Source organism: Bufo gargarizans, chromosome 3 (genome assembly GCF_014858855.1).
Source record: "Bufo gargarizans isolate SCDJY-AF-19 chromosome 3, ASM1485885v1, whole genome shotgun sequence".
NCBI lineage: Eukaryota > Metazoa > Chordata > Amphibia > Anura > Bufonidae > Bufo > Bufo gargarizans.
Genome location: NC_058082.1, coordinates 106281978 through 106307665, shown reverse-complemented (window position 1 = coordinate 106307665; position 25688 = coordinate 106281978). Strand labels below are relative to the sequence as shown.

General features: G+C 44.1%; 1 protein-coding gene across 1 annotated transcript; it reads right to left on the bottom strand.

The window, feature by feature from the left end:
• Nucleotides 1-6457: 6457 nt before the first annotated feature.
• On the bottom strand, nt 6458-24860 carry LOC122931417 (cell division cycle-associated protein 7-like). Its single transcript, XM_044285490.1, has 6 exons — nt 24618-24860; nt 23333-23413; nt 13151-13312; nt 10722-10865; nt 10256-10405; nt 6458-6598 (listed from the first exon to the last, which is right to left on the bottom strand). The coding sequence occupies exons 1-6, from the start codon at nt 24858-24860 to the stop codon at nt 6458-6460; spliced, it is 921 nt and encodes a 306-aa protein (XP_044141425.1).
• Between the last annotated feature and the right edge of the window lie 828 nt (nt 24861-25688).

The following is a 25688-nucleotide window of genomic DNA, read 5'->3' as shown; positions in this document are numbered from 1 at the left end:
TTAGCATTTCAATGACTGGGTTGGAAGAAATTCTCCTGCCAGTGTTTACGGTTTCAGGCGAACCTTCCAAGACATTGATGTGTTAATTCAGTCCTATACAATTGTATGTGTTCCAAAGGTTTTTGTTTTTTTGTATTTGAGTTTTGGTTTTAAGTTAACATTTACTTTTACTAAATCTCATGTATATAGCAAGACTTCCTGTAACTGAAGTTTTCTAAGTTATTTTTTTATCTCCTTTTTACAGGTTTTCTTTTACTAACCGATTTTTATTTTTAGGTTTTTATTATTGTAATCAAGTTTTTTTCAGTTTTTTCCTTTCTCATATTTTGGCATCTTTTTCGGTTTTATTTTCAGTCATTTTTGTCTATTTTTCTTTGGGTATTTCTTTGATTAATTTGGGGATTTACCTTTGTATAGTGAGGCAAGTTTTATATTTACCTTTTTCTGCAGTTCTATATTCGATCTTAGCATACTTTTTTCCCTCTATTTCTCTTTTCTAAGTGACAGTTCTCCACTCCAGGACTCCTCTCTCTTTAACAACCAGAGGTTAACCCCGTATTAATTTTTACTTTATTAGCAGGAGATTGACTGGAGGAGCCACATTGAGCTGGAGAAAAGCGGATCTCATTTATTGGGTAGCCTTAGCTGGCCAAACACAGGCATAGCTCAGCTGTGTGTATAGCCCTTTAGGAGGCATACTGGGAATCCAGCAAAAGGAGCTCTGGCCTAAAGGCTCCGTGGGAGTGGAAATAGCATGCACAAGATTTCTAGCTGTCCGACATAGGCTGTGTAAGATTCGGGGTCGGACAGACGTACCGTAAGAAGGAGCCGGGCCGTACCCTCAGTGTACGGTCAAAAGCGTGTACCTGGACGCAAGCAACAGTGGTAACAGCTTGGTTAACCAAGGATTCATTTTGGCAGATCCATGTTCGGGGGGAAAAAATAGTCCCCTTGCGGGGTCAGACGGCTGCTCAGTACATGAGATCTAGTTATGGGATGAAGGCCATAAAGCCCCTTAAAGAATGGAGTAGGTGGTCCAAAGGGAACTAATTGGAGTATCCCTTTGGAAGGTTTTTTTGACGTATAGAGATGGGAAAAATGTATTACAAAGTTCAGGCCCAGTCTCCAGTCGGCAAAAACGGAGGAGGTAGCTTAATGGTGGCTGCAAAAGTCAATCATGGTAATTAAGCAGGGTGTACAGAACTCTGTTTCAATCCAGAAGAACCGAATGATTTACATCTAGCCTGAGGGGAAAATTCAGTTTAGGGATCCGATGCAGGAAGCAGAGGAGGCTCTATCTGGGCTGACTTTGTTGAAACAGGCCGGATCCACTAAACCCAGGCCTACTAAAACACAACCAGTACCCGAGGTAAGTGAGTCCCCAACTGTCATTTCCACCTCCCACTACTGACAGAGTCGCTTCTCTCACTTTCTTTCTTTCTCTCTCATCTCTCTATCTAACCTTGAGATGATGCATGTTGAATCCAGCTTCTCTTCGTCCTGGTTTTGAGGACGATGAGAAGGGGGGAAAGTGGTGCAGAAAAAAACAATTTTTAAACTTTTTACTAACCATTTTAACCTCTCAACTGTCAATCAATTTTTTTAACCTAGTAGGGAATCACGTCAAGAACCATCACGACTGCCTTTTCTTTGACGGTACTTGGGTCAGATGTTTGCAAAGAAAAAATCACGGCCGATCTATGGCATGAATGTTCCGCTGTAGCCTTTATTCCATCAGGGATGCCCCCAAGCAGCCCCATGGGTTATCACCCGATGTCCACCACCGGGTTCGGGAGTCTCTCACGGACCCAGACTCAAAAACCAGTGTTCATTCTAGTCAACCAGGTGATTGGGTCGTGCTAAAGAAACATCCAAGGATGGGACTAGAGCCGAGATATCTTGGGCCATTCCAGGTGCTGCTGATGACGCCAACCTCTCTGAAGTTCGAGGGACGAGACAACTGGATCCACACCAGTCACTGCAAGAAACTGCTCAACTACGTCAAAGAATGAAGAGTATCACTTTTGTTTATTTGTTTAATTTAGTTTTTAGGGAGGGAAACGCACCTCAAACTAGCAAGGGCCACAAGGCAACATTTGTTGATAGCACATAACGATACATTCCTAGAGAGTAATATCTATAGGTTTAAGATTAGCTCTGGCTCCTCGCTTGTTAATCCTGCATGGGTGTCCGGGCAGCTAGGCAGCCGGTAGATGTGGTAAAGGGCATTAGTTTGTAGGATCCTCCAATTGTGAGGAAGGTATAACGGTCAACCTTACTAATGGAAACCCCGATCACTTTAATAACACCAATAGACTAGATTATATCTACTGGAAAAAAGGGTGTGACATTCAGACTGAGGGAGCGATCCCCCAGTCTATTCAGTTATTAATGGAGGCCCGTGACCGTCAGAAGTTCTTGTGTGGAGTTGACGGGTCCGTACTATTTCTTATGCGGGTTAGCCACCTATAAAGTAATTCCCCCTAATGACAGAGGTTCATGTGTCCTGGTGAAGCTTGTCCCTGCATCTTACGTTGCAGCCGATTGGGAGGAACTGATGGTGTGAAAGGAGGTAAGAAGGGCAGGGAGAGCTGGAAGGGAGTTGTTTTCTGGCTGGGCTGGATAGGGAGTTGGACTTATGAAGCGATTGAACAATTTCTTGTCCATAGTGGATGAGATGAAACCATTGACACAGTGAGGGAGATCACGAGAATCAATGACAGTAGAGCGTCCAAAGGAGGATTTCTGAGAATTAGATGATGGTTATGCCTGGCTAGCAGACACCATTGACAAAGGTCAGGCCCATACTGACAGGAGCAGGGCAGAGGCAGAGCTATGACTAGTGACAGTTGGAATCCTTTTTAAAACTTTGGGAGGTCTTGGGGCTCACTGGTTTTCCATTGGATCCAGGCTAAAGGAAATAGGACATGTACTTATGTTTTTTTTTTTGTTTCTATTCCTTCCATACGCCGGAGTGAGATGTTCCTGATGTCTAATCGACCGAGTTACCGAAGCCTGAACAGACAAGACGCCCTGAAGACCAAACCGGATGCAGAGGATTCCAAACCAGCCTGCGACCAACGTGAAACCTGTCACCTCCTGGAAAAAAAAAAACCCGAGTCCAGATTTGTTTTTAAGCTACATGTCAAGATTGACTTTCTGTTTTCCATCATCTGTTTTGTTTTATGGATTCAGGACTTTTCATAGACAAGACAGTTTTATTTTATTTTTCAAAGAAGATCGAAATTCATCAAGAGACACTGGGGAGCATATGACAAAGATGAGAGACTGTTGTGGACATTTCATTAGGATGTGTTTTTAATATATTGCGTATTGTCATTATGTATGTGTCAGGGTAAATCATTGGAGTGGATATCTTCCTGTGTATGTGGAGACACAGCTGCTGGGCGCAGAGGTCGTTGTGGGCGACTGATGTGTTCAGCGGAGCAGTGTTTTCTTGGCGAATGTATGGATGTCGGCTAGGGCTCCCACACAAGACGTGGATTTATTGGCTTGGCGTGGATGCTGTTAAGAGAACAATATATGAAAGAAACTTGCATTTATTGTCTCTAGTGCGCCTAATCAGCTAATGACGTTGTCCTGTAAATAAACATGCATGAGGATCGTAGTAACTTTATTGGGCATTGATCACTGAGCAAGGCTGGATAAAGTTCACTCCAGTGGTACTGGGAGATTATTGTATACAGGTGTTTGTTAGCTGGCTATGTTATTTTAAATGATGGTGGTTTCTCATGCTCCTGTATCATCACTTCCTGTATGTTTGTTACATGAAGGAAGTGGTCAGGTGACGGGCCTGCCCCTTTCTTTTGTTACACTCTTGTGGCTAAGAAATAAAAGTGAAGAGACTGGGCAGGAGGAGGCAGTGCTCAACAGAAGTCTGCAATGAAGCATCATGTCTGACTCTTGAAGAGGGTTACCTTTCCTTACACAAAGGAGCTTGATACATGTGTTTTTAAGCACAGGGAAAGTCTTAGTGGTTGGTGCAGTTTGGATATGTGCATCTGATGCAAGCAAATTTATACAACAGCGAGGTAGAGGGTTGTGGAGAACTTTGTGATAATCTTGTGTCAATTGCAGTCTTAATCTCTTCCTTTATCATACTTCTTATAGAATCAAGGAAGGCGACTCCCCAGTCACTACTTTGTCCATACACCTGGGACATAACGCTTTAGTCTTGGACAGAAGGGACTTCCTGCATATCGCACACTTCTTCCGTCCTAGAGATATATCAGAGGCCCTTTGTGGTGTTGGTTTCCCTGCCCTACAAGGTAATATAGATAGTTTAGGGCTACTTATTGAGAACCATGCAGACCACCAGCACCACACCAGTGGGGAATTGCTAACACTTGTGCTGCCCCCCCCCCCCCCCTTCACTCTCCCATCCAAGTAACAACATATTTAGGAGGCGGATCCACAAGCTTGCAGGACATCAGAGTGTTCACAGGAGCTGACATGCTCCCTGCATCCCTGATATACGCCAACCCTCTGACATCTGAGCACTGGAAGTGACGCACAGAGGCATAGCCAATGGAATTCTCGGCCCTGGAGAACTTCCAGCCTGTTTGCGCTCCACACTGGAGCACGATCCCTAGTTCCCTGCAATGTTAGAAGCGAGGGAATGGAAACCTGGGGCTGCCTTTATAGAAAGGCTTATGCCACTGTACAGGCTAGAGAAAGCTCCTCACTGCACCCATCCTTTGCACGGCCCTCCTGGAATGGGGCAGTCGCAACAGGCCGTGCGATATCCAATTAACCCCCTGCACAGTAGGAGCGGCTTTCACACAATCCCGAGGACAGGAAACGGGGGGGGGGGGGGGGGACCACACACTGAAGCAGATAAGGGGAGGGGGCCTTTTAAACTTGTGCTTCTATGTTGTTTCCTGTCCTGGGAGGCAGAGACTTCATCCTCCTGGAGTGCCGTTGTGGAGGAGTCGGGGAAAATTAGGGTTATTCACTTTAGAAAACAGACAACTGAGGGGAGATCTAATAACCATGTATAAATAGCTCAGGGGTCAATACAGAGATCTATCCCATCATCTATTCATTCCCAGGACTGTGACTGTGACGAGGGGACATCCTCTGCGTCTGGAGGAAAGAAGGTTTGTACACAAACATAGAAGAGGATTCTTTACGGTAAGAGCAGTGAGACTATGGAACTCTGCCTGAGGAGGTGGTGATGGTGAGCTTGCTAAAAGAGTTAGAGGGGCCTGGATGTATTTTTGAGGTGTAATATTACAGGCTATAGCTACTAGAGATAGGTCGTTGATCCAGGGAGTTATTTTGATTGGAGTCGGGAAGGATTTTGGGGAAATTTGCTTCTACCCCCAGTTTTTTTTTTTTCCTTCCTCTGGATCAACTTGCAGGATAACAGGATGGACAGATGTCTTTTTTCGGCATTATAAACTAGGTTACATACACTGACCACCACTAAACCCATGTGACTCCAGCCTAATCTTTTAGGTGCATTACTGGTCCAGCAAGCAGAGGAGGGACTATCCTATGACTAGAACTAACAAGTAATTGATCTGTAGTGGGGTTAGAAATTCTGTTTTGGGCATCTTTCCTATTAGTTTAGAAAGTTGTCCATATCCACTTACAGTAACGCCAGCAGAAACTGTCCTGCTCTGACCTGTGTGAATTTAGCTTTAGGTCAACTTTATAACCCACAAACTGAAGCACTTTTATTGTGGACACAGAATATAAATTAAAACTTTATTAATTTTTAAAATAGGACATAAAAACAAAGTGCAAGTCAAGTGCAAGTCTTCCTCCTGGCCACTGCTACTGTTCATCTTCACTTTCCTCACCATTTTTTTTGTGCAAGCTGGAAAAAACAAAACACAGCCTAGTCATACAACTGCAATGTGTACATGTGGCCAAAAAGGGATTGCAAAGTTACAGGCTATTTTCCATCTGGAAAAGCCACAAGATAATGCAGCAATTCTATGACGGAATGCATTTAGAGGACTCTGCATACAGCGGGACGGATCTGGTTTGCAGCCCATAGACTTCTATTATGACGGAATGCCTCTAAAGGCATTCCGTCATAGACTTGTGTTACAGTCCATGGTAATGGAATCCATAATGCAATTCACCTTTTACCAGTAATAAAAAAATAAAAATATAAAATTCTCTAGTCATAATAGAAGTTCATGGGCCTCATAACAGATCCGCCTGGTTTGTTACGCAGGAGTCCTGCATATCATTATCTTATTGGCAGGGATCAAACACCCTGCATCCCTCCCCGACACCTGTTCTGCAGTAGCACCAGAATTACATAGCTCCCTTCTGTAGGGAATGGAGCTAGTTACTGCAGCACAGCTCCCACCAGATATTGATTGCCTATCCCGCAGAAAGCAATATTAAAATCCTGAAATACTCCTTCCAGGTCCACCATCAGGTTAAACAAAAAAGGTTAGGGGTATAGCACAAAAGGTTACCCGCTAAGATATGAGTGAACGTCATTGTAGCCACGGTAACGAGCCAGAGGAAAGAGGATGCCAGTGGCACAGCGTCCATCTCGTTGGCGGCAAAAACTACAGTTACAGATCCCTCTGCATGTTGGGCAGATCCAATTCTAGAGAAGAAAAACAAAATTTAGGTTAACTACATTTAGTTTTTCATTGTGGCACAGCATGGATTTAGTCGGTGCTGGAAATTGGCACAAGTACCATACATCAATTCTCAAACAGCTGAGACTTGATGTTTTGTTGCATTAACCACTTCAGCCCCGCTAGGTGAAACCCCCTTCATGACCAGAGCACTTTTTACACTTCGGCACTACACTCCTTTCACCGTTTATCGCTCTGTCATGCAACTTACCACCCAAATGAATTTTACCTCCTTTTCTTCTCACTAATGGAGCTTTCATTTGGTGGTATTTTATTGCTGCTGACATTTTTACTTTTTTTGTTATTAATCAAAATGTAACGATTTTTTTGCAAAAAAATGACATTTTTCACTTTCAGCTGTAAAATTTTGCAAAAAAAACGACATCCATATATAAATTTTTCGCCAAATTTATTGTTCTACATGTCTGATAAAAAAAAAATGTTTGGGCAAAAAAAAAGTGGTTTGGGTAAAAGTTATAGCATTTACAAACTATGGTACAAAAATGTGAATTTCCGCTTTTTGAAACAGCTCTGACTTTCTGAGCACCGGTCATGATTCCTGAGGTTCTACAATGCCCAAACAGTAGAAAACCCCCACAAATGACCCCATTTTGGAAAGTAGACACCCTAAGGTATTCGCTGATGGGCATAGTGAGTTCATAGAACTTTTTATTTTTTGTCACAAGTTAGCGGAAATGATTTTATTTTTTTTATTTTTTCTTACAAAGTCTCATATTCCACTAACTTGCGACAAAAAATAAAAAATTCTAGGAACTCACCATGCCCCTCACAGAATACCTTGGGGTGTCTTCTTTCCAAAATGGGGTCACTTGTGGCGTAGTTATACTGCCCTGGCAATTTAGGGGCCCAAATGTGTGAGAAGAACTTTGCAATCAAAATGTGTAAAAAATGACCGGTGACATCCAAAAGGTGCACTTTGGAATATGTGCCCCTTTGCCCACCTTGGCAGCAAAGAAGTGTGACACATCTGGTATCGCCGTACTCAGGAGAAGTTGGGGAATGTGTTTTGGGGTGTCATTTTACATATACCCATGCTGGGTGAGAGAAATATCTTGGCAAAAGACAACTTTTCCCATTTTTTTATACAAAGTTGGCATTTGACCAAGATATTTTTCTCACCCAGCATGGGTATATGTAAAATGACACCCCAAAACACATTGCCCAACTTCTCCTGAGTACGGCGATACCAGATGTGTCACACTTTTTTGCAGCCTAGATGCGCAAAGGGGCCCAAATTCCTTTTAGGAGGGCATTTTTAGACATTTGGATCCCAGACTTCACACTTTCAGGCCCCTAAAAAGCCAGGGCAGTATAAATACCCCACATGTGACCCCACTTTGGAAAGAAGACACCCCAAGGTATTTAATGAGGGGCATGGCGAGTTCCTAGAATTTTTTATTTTTTTTTGCACAAGTTAGCAGATATTGATTTTTTTTTTGTTTTTTTCTCAAAGTCTCACTTTCCGCTAACTTAGGACAAAAATTTCAATCTTTCATGGACTCAATATGCCCCTCACGGAATACCTTGGGGTGTCTTCTTTCCGAAATGGGGTCACATGTGGGGTATTTATACTGCCCTGGCTTTTTAGGGGCCCTAAAGCGTGAGAAGAAGTCTGGAATATAAATGTCTAAAAATGTTTACGCATTTGGATTCCGTGAGGGGTATGGCGAGTTCATGTAAGATTTTATTTTTTGACACAAGTTAGTAGAATATGAGACTTTGTAAGAAAAAACAAAAAACAAAAAATTTCCGCTAACTTGTGCCCAAAAAAATGTCTGAATGGAGCCTTACCGGGGGGGGGGGGGGGGGGATCAATGACAGGGGGGGGTGATCACCCATATAGACTCCCTGATCACCCCCCTGTCATTGATCACCCCCCTGTAAGGCTCCATTCAGACATCCGCATGATTTTTACGGATCCATGGATCGGATCCACAAAACACATGCGGACGTCTGAATGGAGCCTTACAGGGGGGTTATCAATGACAGGGGGTGATCAGGGAGTGTATATGGGTGATCACCCGCCTGTCATTGATCACCCCCCTGTAAGGCTCCATTCAGACGTCCGTATGCTTTTTGTGGATCCGATCCATGTATCCGTAAAAATCATACGGACGTCTGAACGGAGCCTGACAGGGGGGTGATCAATGACAGGGCGGTGATCAGGGAGTTTATATGGGGTGATCATGGGTTTATAAGGGGTTAATAAGTGACGGGGGGGGGGGGGTGTAGTGTGGTGTTTGGTGCGACTGTACTGAGCTACCTGTGTCCTCTGGTGGTCGATCCTAACAAAAGGGACCACCAGAGGACCAGGTAGGAGGTATATTAGACGCTGTTATGAAAACAGCGTCTAATATACCTGTTAGGGGTTAAAAAATTCGGATCTCCAGCCTGCCAGCGAGCGCCGCTGGCAGGCTGGAGATCCACTCGCTTACCTTCCGTTCCTGTGAGCGCGCCTGTGTGCGCGCGTTCACAGGAAATCTCGGCTCTCGCGGGAGGATGCGTATATGCGTCCACCCAGAAGAGCAGGACCGCCGGCAGGACGCAATCCTGCGTACGGCGGTCCTGAGGAGGTTAAAGACAACAGGATCTTGTTTTTAAAGAGGATTGTTAGTTATTAATAGCACCGTTTTAGGGTCCATTCACATGTCAGTTTTTCCTGATCTGTTCCGTTTTTTGCGGAAGAGATCTGGACCAGTTCTGTACCCATTCATTTTCAATGGGTCCTTAAAAAAAAAATTAAAAATATTGTGCAGTCTGATTTTTTTTCAGGACCCATTGAAAATAAATGGGTACAGAACTGGTCCAGATCTGTTCCACAAAAAACGGAACAGATCAGGAAAAAAAAAGGAACAGATCAGGAAAGAAACAACGGATGTATGAATAGACCCTTAACACTTATGACCTAAAACATTCATATACAAAACTGGGCACCTTGAACCCAACCTATAGCTTTGGTGTAACAGCTGGTATTCTAGAAGAAAATTGACTCATTGACTAAAGGTGTAACACTTCTATGTTGACTTAGCCCCTTTTGTCTGTACTATAAGTCAGGGGTCAGCCGCCTCTGGCACTCCAGCTGGTTAACTACAACTCCCAGTGTGCTGCATTCCCCTTGTTTTCTGCACAGATGAAGGTGGTGGGGTGGTCCTGCTTTTTTGTACCCCAAGTAGCACATCACTGGTCATACGCTGCTGTGTACATGACCCTCATCCATGCCAGACATTAACATGCAGGGACCCAAGCAGTAAATCCAGTGATGGACCCACAAAGCTGGAACCAGAGGTGAGAAAAGTAGGTTTCCCTTGATATACACTACAGGGTGGACTATTAAAACCCACTTGGGTTTTTTTTAATTCTTTTAAGACTGGAATTTTGCCACATCTTTGACTGTCCTAAAGAGCCAAACAAACGTATGCTGGCTATGATCAGATGTAGGTTTGCAAGGAGGCAGAGACCACACCGACTCCAGGATTAGACTAGCGGTGTGAAGCACCTACAACTTTTTTTTAATAAATATTGCATATGCCATGACTTGCAGTCAAGCTAAAAATAACAGTCATGAGGAGTATAAAGAATTAACAGTATGTTTTGCTACTAACAGGATCTAGAAGAGCCTTGCGCACATCTTCTCCATATCTGTTCCTAAGGCAAGGTCCACAGAACTGTCCTTGGATTCCACGACACTCTTTGTTGCGGCAGTTTGTTTTTGTGTCTATAGTTTTCTGTCGGCACTGATGACATGTGGAACCCTATAGGAGATAAAAAAAGCCATGTACAGTGACTACAAAATATGAACGGTTTAAATATATTGTATATATTAAGGGTTTTCTAGGTTCCAGATATTGAGGACTTGTCCTTAAGGAAAAGGATATTATCCAGTTTGGTGGGGGTCCAACACCCCTGCTGACCAGACTAGCACTTTTAAATGGAGGCTTAAGCACAGCTCCATTCAAAATGTAGTTGTGCAGGGGTACAGCAGTTCAGCCCCCATTGACTTGAATGGTCATAGAAGTCTAGTGGGAAAGTGAAGTTATAAATCCCCAGCAGCTGATAAGTGGTTCTCACATGCACAGTGTTGTACACCTTCTCCTTCACATTATCAGCCACATTAGTCAATTCATCTTCTGTGATCTCCTCCACTGGTCGTACAACATGGGGAATGGTATGAATGCTGGACCGAGTAGATCGCCGCCTTCTTATCGGCTCTCCCTGGTTTAATCATAAAAAGAGGGAAAAAAATTTTGTTCAGTTTGACCTTTTAGTGACTACAATAATCAAACAGACTAGTGCCTTTTAGACCGTCTATAAATTTATCAGTGACTGATGGTAGATCTGGAAAACCTTTAGCCTGACTAGGCCAACTTTCTACCTCCTAATAGGTGGTTCACTTTGGCCAGAATTTCAGCACCTCAAAAGCAGTTAAGTCACACCAGCTTTCTGACTGAGTACAGTCTAAGGCCTCCTGTACCTGGCCGTAGCAGTTTGTGGTCTGCAGATTTCAGACTTGCAAAACATGGATACCGGCCATGTGCATTCCACATTTTGCAGATGAGCATGTCCTTCCATCTGTTGGAACTGCCTATTCTTATACGCAAAATGCACATGTTCCTTTTTTTGTGGGGCTATGGGATGATGTGGATAGCACACTTTGCTATCTGCACATCTTTTGCAGCCCCACTGAAGTGAATAGCACTGCATCAGAGCCACAGAAAAAAAAAAAAAAAAAAGTGGATTGGATGCAGACCAAAACCAGTGTTGTGGGCCCCAAGCTAGACTTGTGAAAGTAGCCTTTCTATAGCAAATGCAGTCTGTTTTTTCTGCCTTCATTTAGAGATCCAGCATGGGATCTCAAAGCCATAGCAAAAGCTTCTGTTATAATACAACATATATACAGACCCAGAAATGTGCTTCTCCAAAAGCACCCAACATGTTTTTTGCATCAGCTTCCTCAGGGGAAATGTCCCCTGAGGAAGCTGATGCAAAACACTTGTTGGGTCGTTTTTGGAGGAGCACACTTCTGGGTCTGTATACCATTATGCATTTGCAGTGCCATATTTTGGTTTATACTTATATTCACTGCTGTTACATGCTTACATTACTGTCTGTGACCCATGTGGCTGATCTGTCGATATCCTATTATGTTTGTACATTTTAACTTATATTTAATAAAATATGAATTTGTTTTCATATAAATCTGTATGCAGTGTGCTTGATATTTATTTTTCGGTGTTTATGGTGCCAAATCCAGTGTCTTCAGTTTCCCATGCCGCAAACAAAAACACTGCTTGCAGCGCTTGTGCCCAGCGTGGGAATGCAACTAAACAGAACGGCATGAATTCTGGTGCCCTCCGTACCAGTTTGTTCAGTTTTGTCCCCATTGACAATGAATGTGGACAAAACTGAAAGGTCGTGCTGCGGTTATGAGACCAGTGCTGTATCTCACAACAGGACAGCACACAGGTGAAAGAAATCTATAAAAGTCATATCATATGTTAAAGTTTTTGGATCTTTGTTTTTCTAGTAGTGTTCCAGATCCTCTGCACAGATTCAAAAAGCCTGCATCCACCAGTAAAGGGAGGTTACTACACCTTATGCCATTTAGTTTGGCATATATGTGAAGGGTAATGGCCCACACTTTCTAATGTGTATGCACCTAAATTTTGGTGCAGGTTGCTCCAAAAAAAAAAAAAGTGCATCTAGGTTTGGAGAGTTTCTGCACCTAGTCTGAAAAGGAGTGTGGTTTCATGGGAAAGCAGGTGTAGCTTATGATCCACTATTTCGCTCCAAAATTGCGCCATAGTTCTAGCGCAAGATTCAGGAGTCAGAAGAGTATCCCTGCACCACATTTATCAGCCAGTCTGAGCCCCTGTGATAAGTCTAGTGTAGGTCTAGACAGTCTGTCTAAGCTTACAGTCTACAGGATTAGTAAATCTGGGCCAGTTTTTTTTCCCCCAGTGGCATTGTTTGCACAAAAAAAACAAAAAAAACCCCATGTGTTTAAGGTCTCATGCACACAACAGTTTTGTTTTTTGCAGTCCGCATAAACCGGACAATAGTAGAAATACCTATTCTTGTCTGCAAAACGGACATGTTATATTTTTTTGCCGGGCCACGGAACAGAGCAACAGATGTGGACAGCACAGAGAGTGAACCACCAATGGTTGGTATATAGTTAGACACGTTTTCTAGACTTGCAGTATATTTATCATAGGCATACATGTGGTGCAGGGATTGATGCTTTTCTCCAAGTTTATGCTGTCTAAGGATTAGTAAAGATGGCCAAGGCATATGGTAAAAAAATAAAAATAAATTTGACCATTGTGAAAGACCATGGCAAAAGGAGACACAAGGTCAGCAGAAAATAGACAAGATATTCAAGTTTGTTAGACATATCCTGCAACATTGGCACAATGGCAGTTTAAGCTCACCAATGCAGGCCATTAACAATACCATATATGACTAGAAGGGATGTGTCAGCACTGTCAGGTTCTTACCTCCTCCAACAATTGATCTTCAAGACTCTGCAGTTTGTTCTGCTTTTCTGGTGATGGAGGCAGCACCCCTCCCATGGAGCGTGTCAAACGTCGACTGGCTCTTTCTGGATTTCTTCTTGGTTCAACACCAGCAAGAGATTCACGAGGACGCCTTTTGTACTTCTAAGTAAAAACAAAAATGACACATTACTGCACATTGGAGAACTGTATGAGTATTACACTCACCGCTAATCCGGTTTCCTGGAAGTCTCCATGACAGCACAAACTGAGAACTAACAAAGTAACTTGGGGGGGGGGGGGGGGAGCCTACAGCACCTAGGACTTTACGTTCAAAGGTCAAGTCCTCGTCAGCAAACACATCCACCTTATAATGCTTGGTGAAGGCCCTCTTCCAGGTAGCTGCCCTGCAGATCTGTTCTAACGAAGCAGAGGCTCTTTCAGCCCAAGAAGTGGAGACAGATCTAACCGAGTGGGCTCTAAGGGATGGAGGAGCCTCCTTACCGTAGGCTTTATAGGCCTCGAAGATGGTGCATCTAATCCAGCGGCATATAGAGCTCTTAGCTGCCTTCTTACCCCTATTTGGACCTGCAAACTGGATAAATAAATTTGTCGATACGCCACTCCTGTGGCGTGTAAATAATGAAGAACTGAACGCCTAAATTGTGGAATCTAGATTCCTGCTCGTCTTTAGGGTTAGGAAAGAAAGACGGGATAATGTCTTGCGGCCTATGAAAGGAGGAGACCACTTTGGGGAGAAAACAGGGGTCTAATTTGAAAACGAGCTTGTCGTCTAGCACCTTGAGGAAGGGTTCCTGTATGAACAGAGCCTGCAGCTTGCAAACCCTCCTTGCAGAGGATATGGCCACTAGGAAGATGGTCTTCAGAGTGAGCCACTTAAGATATGGAGAGAAGAGGCTCAAACGGAACATCCGACAACCCTGAAATGACGGTGTTGAGGTTCCATGGTACGACCATATTCCTGACTCAGGGATTTAGTCGATCTGCCGCTTTCAGGAATCTTGCTACCCAGGGGACCTCATAAAGGCTGGTATTATAGAGAGCCCCCAAGGCTGACACCTGAACTCGCAATGTGTTAGGAGCAAGACCCAAATCCAGCCCATCCTGGAGGAAATCCAGGATAAGAGGTAGGGGTGGACTGGTTGAACCTGACTCTGCCCCAGGAGGCGAACTTTCGCCAAACCTTGAGGTACGCTTTGGAGGTGTTGGACTTCCTACTGAGTAAGAGGGTCTTAACTACTCTTTTAGAGAGCCCTAGCCCTAGCAAGAGGGATTGCTAAGAATCCAGGCGGACAGCTTGAGGAGGTTGGTATTGGGGTGCGGTATGGGACCCTGGGTCAGAAGACCCTCCTCCAGCAGGAAACCTATGGGATCTTCTGGGCTGAGGGACCAGAGGAGCCCGAACCAGCTTCTCCTGGGCCAGAATCAGTCTGCACCTTTGGGACTGAAACTTTTGGAGCACTCTTCGGATTACGGGTATCGGGGGAAAGGCGTAGCCTAGGCCCGTCGTCCAGCTCTGGGTAAAAGTCTATTGCCACACATGAGTCTCTTCGATTGAGGAAGAAATTCTGAACCTTGTGATTCTTTGCTGATGCGAACAGGTCTAGGATGGGATTCCTCAACGATCCCGAATCTGTTGGAAGGCAGTCTGGGACAAAGACCATTCGCCTGGATCCAGACTTTGCCGACTGAGGTAATCCGCCTGGAGATTCAGGAATCCCTTCAGATGTACTGTTGCAAGGGATTACTGTTACAAAAGATTGTAGATTCTTTTCTGCCCAAAGGAAGAGCCTCTGGAGGTGACCGTGTCTTGTTCCTCCCTGGTGCTGGATAAATGCCACTGCTGTGGAATTGTCTGAATGGACCAGGACGTGTCATTTTTGGCCTGTATTTGGATGGACCTGAGGCCTTCCTAAACGGCACAGAGTTCTCTGTAGCCAGAGGACATCCTTCTCTGGTCCTTGGACCAAATTCCTTGAAAAGTCTCTGAAGCCATGAGGGCCCCCCAGCCCCAAGAGCTGGCGTCTGTTGTGAGGGAAAGCACACCTTCCTGCCTCCATGGAACTCCCGTTTCCAGTTTCTTGGTCTTGAGCCACCAGCCCAGTGAAGCCTTTACCTCATGGGACACTGACAACCCTTGGTCCAGGGATGATCGATACCTGTTCAATTGTTTTAGAACCAGCTTCTGTAAGGGTCTCATATGGAATTGGGCCCAGGCTACCGCAGGGATGCAGGAGGTGAGATGGCCCAGCATTTCCATGCCCTGCCTTATTGAGCAACGGGACTGCTTGGTGAAGTGGAGGACCCTTGACTTCAGCTTCTGTACCTTTAGCAGAGGGAGAAAGGATTTTTGAAGAGCTGAATCCAAGAGAATACCCAGGAATACCTTCCAATGGTCTGGGAACATGTCAGACTTCTCCCAGTTGACCAACCAGCCCAGGTTCTGGAATCGCAAAAGAACCACTTGGGTGTGTCTGGAGATCTGAGGTTTTCGCTACTATTAGCAGGTCGTCTAGGTAACGGACGATTATCTCCTCTTTGCTTAGGTAGGCTACGACCTCCGCCATAACCTTGGTGAATATGCAGGGTGCCGATATGCTGAACGGGAGGCACTTGAACTGATAGTGGCGGACTGTCCCGCCTTGCTCCACTGCGAACCTCAGATATCTTCTGGAACGGACCTGTATTGGGATATGGAAGTATGCGTCGGAGAGGTCTATTGTAGTCATCCTAGACCCCCTTTTGATGAGCTTCACCGCTGACTTGACGGTCTCCATCCTGACCTTGTGGTAAGTGATGTGTTTGTTCAGGGGTTTGAAATTTATGATGGTCCGGAAATTGCCATTCGATGTCCGGACCAGGAATAAGGGGGAATAGTGACCCCTCCCCAATTCTCCGTCAGGGACCCTTTCTACTGCCCCTAGGCGTAATAAGTTTCTTACACCCTCGGATAAGGGAGACTCGAGGCCCCTGGTGAGCTTGGTCAGGACAAACCTCTGCGGAGGAAGGGAATCCAGTTCTATAGTGTAGCCATGTTCTACGATGTAAAGGGGAGGAGAGAAGAGGCAGCGCCAAATGTGTAGTACAGTATATAATGATTACAGTAATGAAAAAGTAATGCGCTTACCAGAGAATTCTAGGCGATACCGAATATTATTCAAAAATATACCATAACCCCTTTCACAAATGTAAATACCAGTCTAACCAACCTAGTGAAAGAGGCTCATAGTAAGGGTTACATAAATAAAAAAGAAAAAAAATTTCCTTCTACCAAAAATCCAGTGCAACCCCTATTTCTATCACCTTCCAAAAATTCATAAGAATAAAGATAACCCCCCAGGCAGGCCCATCGTCTCCAATACCAAATGTGCGACAAGCAATCTATCCCAATATATGAATCTTCACTTACAGCCATATGTCAAAAACCTGCCCACGTATCTACATGACTCCAGTCAGCTCATCCGGGAATTAAAAATTATAAACTGGGAGGAATCATATGCTTTTCTCACTTTAGATGTCACATCACTATATACCAACATTAAACACGAATTAGGCCTCCGGTGCATCCAATCAGTGCTTGAAAGGGACATCAGCTTAAAATCATCCCAAGTTTTTTTTACTACAAAGCTTACAGTTTATTTTAGAGAATAACTATTTCATATATAATGGAAACATCTACCACCAGTGTAAGGGGACCGCTATGGGGACACAAGTAGCGCCGTCCTTCGCCAGTTTATTTATGGGGGAGTTCGAAGAACTACACATAACCAAGCACTCAACCTATAAAAACAAAATCATTTTTTTCAGGAGGTATATCGATGATATATTCGTTATATGGGATGGGGACAAACTGCCAAAACCTTCTGCCAATCCCTTAACGAAACAGATTGGGATATTACTTTCACTCTCAACTTTAATAAAACGGAAATCGAATTCTTAGATATTATCATCCAGAGTCACAATAGCACCATATCCACCAAAACATACTTCAAACCGGTAGATAACAGCATTATTCCAGTTTTCACCACAAAAAATGGCTACAAAACATACAGCCAATTCAAACGAATAAGATGCAACTGTACATACAAAGAAGACTTCATACAACAAACAGACACCATCCGTAAACGATTTTCGGCAAAAGAATACCCAGCCAAACTGATAAAAACGCCTTGAAAAAAAGTTCCATTGTGTCCCAGGAGGAATGTCTTATGAAAACCTCCAAAAAAGAAAAACAAGACAGTCTTAATTTTATCACCCAGTACAGCACGTCAAATGGGCATATTAAGACTGTTTTAGCCAAACACTGGCATATATTACTCCAAGATCCATACCTCTCAAAACACCTAGCGCATAAACCAATCGTTACATATAGACGAGCCCCTACGATAAAAAGCATTTTGGCCCCCAGCAAACCTAGACAACACAATGAACCACAAAACAAATCTAGTAAAATTACGGCACAGAATGTGGGCAGCTATAAATGCCGGTCTAGGCGATGCCTATGCTGTAAAACAATTACCCACAATCAAACCACATTCATGTCAAACCGTAATAAAACATCCTTCCCCATAAAACAATACATGACGTGCCAGTCTTCCTATGTCATATCTAATAGTATGTGGGGTGCACGACACAGGAGTTACACTGTCGACTTAATCAACATAGATACAATATACAACGCTTCTATCAGAAACACGGTCTGTCAAGACACTGTGCGACAACCACAGAAAAAACAAAAACACCCAATAAAAAAAATTAAAAAATCACTCCTATAGAATATATACCTGAAAACCCATTTAATCGGTTTGATATCCTACAAAAACGTGAAGTCTTCTGGATATATCAACTTGATACGCTAACACCCCATGGTCTTAATGAACTGAGTGAAACAGTAATCTAATCAAATAACATATGCTACTACCCATGTCTCATAATTTTATACATTATATATTCTTTTTATGATAGTACTTTTATCTATATTTGCCTGCTATGCTAATTTCCTTTTACTGTGTGCATTTTGTATTTTCTTACCATTCATTTATTATCCTTTCCCCATAACGTTTTGTATAGCGCTCTATCCACTGTCATACAAGACCGAACGGCATCTCCGAGGGCCCGCCCCATCAGCCCACGTGCCAAGGCAGTGGGGGCACGTCCCACCACTTCGTATAGTATAGTATAGCGCTTCCCAGCGCTTCTATTACTGAGCAAAACCCAACCTCCCCTTTAGTGTTACGTCACAAATGTGGGCGTGGCATAGCGACCCGTCCTGAAGCATCACCTTCCCCTGCCGCTCTTTGTTTATATCCATCACTGGTGCATATTTTTCACTCCAGTGACTACCGGATGCCCATGTGAAGTGTCTAAGTTTGCTTTTATCTATATAGTACCGATCATTTTAACTCATGTTTGTTTATATGTATATTAACTCTGCCCATAGCCCCGCCCCCTAAAGCGAGGTTAGGCGCCAAAAACAAGTGTATAAATAAATGCATACTGTCTTTTATTGTATCATTGATTGTCCTGAGGAAGAGGGTCCAATTCCCTCGAAACGCGTAGACAAATAAATACCCTGCCAGATTTTTTCTATTATTTTTGGGCTGTGAGGTTATTTTGAACCTCTTTGGGGGAAAATGAGAAAAATTCTATCCGGTAGCCATTCCGAATGATATTTAGGGCCCATGGATTTTTTGTAATGGACTCCCACTGGGACAGAAAATTCCGCAGTCTTCCCCCTACTCTGGCGTCATTGTTTATCTTTATTTTGGGGGTTAAGAAGGAAACCTCTGCCTCCCCCCCCCCCTTCTGGTAACTCCACCTACCCCCCTTTTCCCTTGCCCCTATAGGGTCTAGTTTGGGGGTTGGAAGAACGAAAGGGCTTCTTTTTGGTTTCTTTTTTTTTTTTATCTGCAGCCTTTTCCAAGATAGAGTCTAATATGGGTCCAAAAACGTATTCCCCAGAAAACACTATGGAGCATAGTTTTGCTTTTGATGCTCTATCCCCTCCCCAGGCTTTTCATCCACAAAGCTCTCCTTGCGGAATTGGTGAGGGCCGCATCCTTAGCGGCGAACCTCACCGATTCTGCCGAGGCGTCCGCCAGGAAGGCCGTGGCAGATCTGAGGAGTGGGATAGAGCTCAATATTTCCTCCCTAGGAGTCTTGTTTTTAATGTGTTCTTCTAGTTCGTTAAGCCAGAAACACATAGATCTTGTGACCGATGTTGCGGCTATATTGGTTTTGACCCCAAACATAGCTGCCTCCCAGGATTTTTTTTAGGAGAGGCGGCTTTCCTTTCCATTGGGTCCTGTAGTTGTGAAGAGTCCTCAAATGGGAGGGAAGTCTTCTTAACTACTTTTGCCACTTGGATGTCAATTTTGGGGGTCTCGTTAAATAATTTGACGTCCGCTGGATCAAACAACAACCGGTTTCTGAATTCACAAGATACCCCTAGTCTCCTCTCGGGGTCAGTCCACTCGTCTAAGATCATGTCCTTTAAATTGTCATTCATTGGGAAAACTTAACTTTTTTTGTTCTGAGTACCCCGAACATCTCGTCCAAGACGGACTTTGGTTTTTTTCACCTCCTCAATCCCCATGGTTGCTCTAAAAGCTCCCAATAGCTCCTCCATATCCTCGGAAGAAAATAAATATTTTTTACTATCTTCCATTATCTCCCCCTCTGATAGAACGTCAAAGTCCACATTCTGTCCAGAGGTGGAGGCCCCCTCGTCCATAATCTCCGAAACAGATGAGGATGGGGCGGATAATCTAGGTTTTTTTGCAGCAGGAGGTGTAGACGGTGCTGATCTGAGGGAGGCCAAAGAGGACTTAATTTCGTTCTGAATAAGCGTTTTGACCTCGGACAAAATTGACGGTTGCTCCTCTTTTATAAGATCTTTTATGCAACTCTGGCAGAGCTTTTTATAATTCTCAGGAAGCTTTTTATTACAAGTTGCACATCTTTGAACTTTAGGCCTTGATCTGGGCTCTTTAACTCCCTATAAGAGGAGCAGCCAGGTATCAATAGACAAAACAGCAAGTAAGTCAAAAAAGATACATAATTTTGTCTTTCCCCACAGGGGAACTCACTGTTGGAGTAGCCGAGGGAGCTTCGGGGTCCATCTGGGCTGTAGAGGCGTCCGGGGCTTCAGAAGCAGACATCAGTGCTGTATGCGCCAGGAGGAAGATCGGTGCCACTGCCTTATTTGAATCTGCCGCCACAAGTAGTTTGTCCGGCGTCTGACGTCACCGTCGAGCGCCCGATCCAAGCTCTGCCCCTTCCTCCTCCAGCCGCCGGAAGCAGAGTAATGCTGAGGCTTCCCGGAGTCGGCGTTCAGCATGCTGCTTCCCTGCGGTCAGCTTCCTCACATAGGGAAGGGGGACCGCACTGTGGGAAGGGATACAGGCTCCTGATACAGAAGCAAGATCGCTCCATACGAATCCCCTGCCCAGCTTTGAACCGGACCGCAGGAGGGCAGGGGACGAGGACGGAATCCTCAGGTATCTTATAAAATAATAAACTTTTCTTCACCTCCACCAGGAGGGCTCTGTGTGGTTGACCCCGTAGGGACAGGAAACACTGAGGGTGAGTGTGGGTGGTGGCCTTTTAAACTCTGTGTTCCTGCCCCTACAGAGGTCAAGGGTCAATCTCATAGTAGAGCCGTCATGGTGGACGAAATGGAAAAACTCCTCTCCCGCCTCTTGTAAATCCGCGACCCTTGCAGCTCCTCCCATCAGCCCTGGGATCCTGCTGGGGCCTCCGAAAAAAAAAAACTGTCTCCTGGACTTGGATCTGTCCTCTGGAAAGCCCTTCTTATGGTCCGTGGCGTTCAAGGATCTTGTCCAGGTGGACCCGAACACATATTGACCATGAAAGGGTAGAGATCAGCCTGTTTTTTTGATACGTGTCGCCCGACCAGGCCTTAAGCCACAGTACCCGTCTGGTGGTATTGGACAGGACCGCCGTGCGAGCAGATAGCCTAACCGATTCTGCAGCGGCATCAGCAAGGAAGAAAGCGTCCTTCAGAAGAGGAATACTGTCCAGGATCTTCTACCGAGGGGCCTTATTTGCTATATGGTGCTCTAGTTGTTTAAGCCACACATGTCGCTGCTACCCCCGGTTTTAGGAGAGCTGCTGTAGCTTCCCAGGTTCTCTTGAGCAGACTCTCGGCTTTCCTATCTAGAGGGTCCTTGAGCTGCGCTGCATCCTCAAACGGAAGGACCGTTAGTTTCGCTACCTTAGCAATGGGAGCGTCCACCCTGGGAATGGCCTCCCAGTCGGCACAGTCCGCTTCGTCGAAGGGGTATTGCCTTTTGAGGCCCCGTGGGATAAAGGAACCCTTCTCTGGCTTCTGCCCGTAGTCCGGGACCACCGATTTGTGCCTCTCCCCTAAACCCCCCCCAAAATCTCCTCCTGGACTGACTTGGACCTCCATCTTAATAGTGGCCCTGCTGGTTCGGATCAATTCTTCTATATCCTCTGGGTTAAAGAGGAATCTCCTGTACTCACTACTTTCCTCCAATTCCTGAGATCTAGCAGAAGTCCCCACATCTGACAAAAAAAAACAAAAAAATAAAAATAAAAAAACACACACTGGCGATGAGGGGTGGGGTTTTTAACCTCTGCTTTTTCCTGTCCTATCAGAGGAAGGCAATCTCAGTTTGTGCTGTCATGGAGACTGGGGAAACAGAAGGCATCTCCACTTATGCAAGAGTTCAATGGGCGGTTTTGCAGAATTGCCTAGTCTGGAGTATAGGGCAAACATTCTCAGCAAGAAATAACTGGTGGAGCACCAACCATAGAAAGTTAGAAGTGCACCTCAGTCAGCAATGTCCACCATCATAGCCCAACAATCTGTCAACACACTGAGATTACTCTTCTCCAAGTCCTTCATAAGAAGCTGTTGTATTGACACTAGAGGCTTGGAATCTAGTATGCTGCATGATAAAAACCTGAGGCTTAGAGTTATGTCATTTCAGTTTAAATAGTCCATCAAAGCTGTAACTGATCATTAATGAGTCTGTCTTCAGTCTTTTAATGAGCGCTGAAGATGCCTGTGTGTGTAACAAGTCTGAGGCAGGGAGCTGGGTAGTGTTAGGCCATATGTCCATAGTCCGGGAGCCTCGGCAAGTCATAGGCTTCTACTAAGACTGAAAACAGATTCTTCTCAACAATGCTTTTAGAGCTTTGCCAAGACTCTACACCCAGTTTTCTAGTAAAAAGAAACTCACTAATAAAGTACATTACAAAAAATGTTCAACATCCCTGTCCCTTCACAATATTAAAAATCAACCGAAACAGTTACACTTTAAAGCCTCACGCATACAACAGTAATATGGATCTGTGCTGTGCCTGTGGGAACATGGCAGCTCATGCCATCAGACATTTTTCCTTAGTCATGGCATTTCAAGTCTTAAAAATACATGCTCTAAGGAATCATCCAGGCAAAACTAGTGTAAAGTAAGGATTCAATGTAGGAGTTCTCAATGCCTGTTATATACATGGCAATACCTAGTGTAGGCGGCAGGAGATGTTATGCCTGGAGGACTTGTAGCCTCCCCCGAGGTTTGTTTTAGTAACTGCTTGCCTTCCCAAGTCATAACAATTCTGGAGCATCTATTCTTATGACCATGCTGGCTTCTGCCATGAGGCAAGATGAAACCTGCCTCAGAGTGGGTAGAAACCCTTGTTTAGCTTTATAGGCCTCAGACCACTAGGCCAAAAGCCCATGAGGTAGTAGACTGGCACAGGATACTGATCACATCACTGCAACCTCCTGCATTAGGTCTCACAGGATGCAACACCTAGTTTCTGCTGCCCAAGGCAAAAATTAAAATAAATTGGCCCAGTTTATGAATATGTTGGGTCATTCCCAATATGACTGAAATGCCACCAGTCAACAATAAAGGTCCATCTGAGTGTTACCAGTTGGAGGTGTCCCTGCACAGACTAACACCCAGATGGGCCTTTATTGTAGACTTATGAATTCATTCATAATCTTCTCAACACAAGAGGAATGGCACAACAGTCATAAGACTAGATGCTGCAGAATTACATGGGGAATGCAATCGTTACTAAAACAGACATGGCAGGAGAGGTGACTGGTCCTCTTCAATGCCTAGCAGCCTCTACCAGATTTTATAGCTCAGTTGTAAGCAGTCTTACCGGGGTGTTGCCATTCTGCTCAGTAGATTCTGGCTGCAGATTTCCTGGGAGCTTCTCCAGTTCTGCCATAAGTTTGGCAAGCTGCAGAATGGAAAGGAAATAAGCTGTTACATCTAGAAAGCAAGTCAGACCTGAAAGACTACAGAAAATAATTCCACATTCTATACAGAGTGTTGCAAACACCTTGGTATACATAGATATTTCATGTACATATTTAGTAATGTAGGAGTGTCATTCGAATTACCATACCTTGCACTCAATTCTAGCTTAAGGAATTTACATAAAAATGGCTGTGATTTTTGGGCTCATTTGTACAAAAATGTATAACTGCATTTTTTACACTATTCACTCCAGAAGAGTGTGTGGGAACGTAGGCACGGTTAGCCATGTGAAGGGAAAAAATATATATAAAAATAAAGTGTCAAATGCATTTTGGAGGGGTGGGGGATTTGTAATAAATCTAGAGTAGCATTTTAGACAAAAGTATTAGGATTAAAAGATCTTTGGTGTGAGCAAAAGTCAAACACATTTACATGCCCGTATAGAAGTGCATGCCACATTTTGAAGAAAAAAAAAAAAAAAAAAAAACTCTAGTTGAAGTATCTGACAAGCAGTTTTTTGTTGAGGGAAAAAAAAAAAAAAAGCAGTAGCCTACATTTACTATGCAGATGCATCTAGATTTTTGGCGTAAACACATCTAGGTTTGAAGAAAAATTCTGCTCCGTGTGTGTGTGTGTGTGTGTGTGTGTGTGTGTGTGTGTGTGTGTGTGTGTGTGTGTGTGTGTGTGTGTGTGTGTGTGTGTGTGTGTGTGTGTGTGTAACATAATGGAAAGGTGGTGTGGCTTTGTGGGGGGCATAGCCCCAGATGCAACATTGTATGCCAAAGTGGCACAATTGTGGCAGAGTTTTGACTCACAGTAAGCCAACCGATAGTTGGCAGTAAGAATAGGGCCTGTCCCTGCACCAGATTTATCATCCAGCCTGAGCCCATGATAAATCTGGTGCAGGTCTGGAATACATTTGATAGTCTACAGGAGGCCATGGAGCCTCATGCCAAGCCCCACCAACACCAGAAGTGACAAGCATGGCATAAAAGTGCAAGAAGATGGCAAGTATTGCACAACATGTTTGTAAAAAAAATTAATACGTTTCACTACAGAAATCTAGCGTAGCACCTTTGCCAAATCCCTCCCCCCCCCCACCCACCTTTGAAGTCAATGAACTTACATTCTGAGAAACAAGTTGAAATTAACATTTTAGAGACAATACAACATGCAGGACCAACCATGGCCTTGTTATCCTTGATGTTCTTGGCTCTCCTTTGTAAGAATTCATTTGGCGACTCGTCCTCAGAATCACTTGGTGCCACCACAGGTGGTTTCTCCACTTCAGAGTCTGAAGAGGAACTGCTTTCATACTCTTCAGACTCACTGGTTTCAGTTAGATATCCCGTTTTCTTCAGCGACACCCTGAGGGAGTACCTTTGGCTCTTTTGAGCAGTCGAAACTGTAGACGACTTCTTAGGCATTTTTCCCCTAAAAATAATTTACAGATGCAGGTCTTTAACAAGTAATCGTAACTTCCCCCCTAGTGCTCATTTTAGTAAAGGAAAAAAAATAAATAAAAACATTTTCACATATACTAGCAGCACAAAGACAACATTAGCTAAATAGGTTTCCTACAGTTCCATCAGTATCAAAGAACAGACATTTTTAGAGCAAAAGTAGGGACCCGTTTATAAATTTTTTTTTTTTTTTTTTTTAAGGGACCTTTCCAGATTAAAGGGAACCCATCATGGTGAAAATGTAGTCCATTCTGTACGCAGCATGTTAGAGGAGATCTTCTCAGCTCATCCTGCTCTATCATTGGCAATCACCAGTTGTGGGAAGGTATTCTGTAAAACTTTAGTGTTCAGCGACAGCCTTCTCTGAATAGAGATGTCCATCATTGAGCGACAGGGGTGCACCACCAATGAAGCCAAGTAAGGAGATTGCCTTAGACAGCAACAGATAGGGGCCAGAGGGGGGCAGCAGAAGGGCCATGGGCAATGAGCACTCTCATTGTGGCAAAGGTTTTTCGACTCAGGCAGCAGAAAGTCTAGGTGCACCCTGTTGAGCGATTCTGCCAACTGGACCACTAAGCCCAGAATGAGCAGAAGTTCAGATCAATATATTATAAGTTACAATGAATACTTTCTTACCAAACTAGATATTTTGCTCAGCTTCTCCTGCTCCAACATGATACCCACTGAGTGGTCTGCGGTTTCAATGACAGGTTACCTTTAAAGGGGCTTTCCGCTGTATAATTGTGACTAAGGATGAGCGAATTGACTTCGGATGAAACATCCGAAGCCGAT

Bases quoted from the DNA above. Each gene is read 5' to 3' on its own strand.
- LOC122931417 (XM_044285490.1), bottom strand. From the start codon at position 24,860: ATGCCTAAGAAGTCGTCTACAGTTTCGACTGCTCAAAAGAGCCAAAGG. The intron at 10,866-13,150 runs GTAAGAACCTGA...TGATTAAACCAG, and splicing joins AAGATCAATTGTTGGAGGAG to GGAGAGCCGATAAGAAGGCG. The intron at 6,599-10,255 runs GTTAGTAGCAAA...TTTCTTCTCTAG, and splicing joins GCAAGGCTCTTCTAGATCCT to AATTGGATCTGCCCAACATG.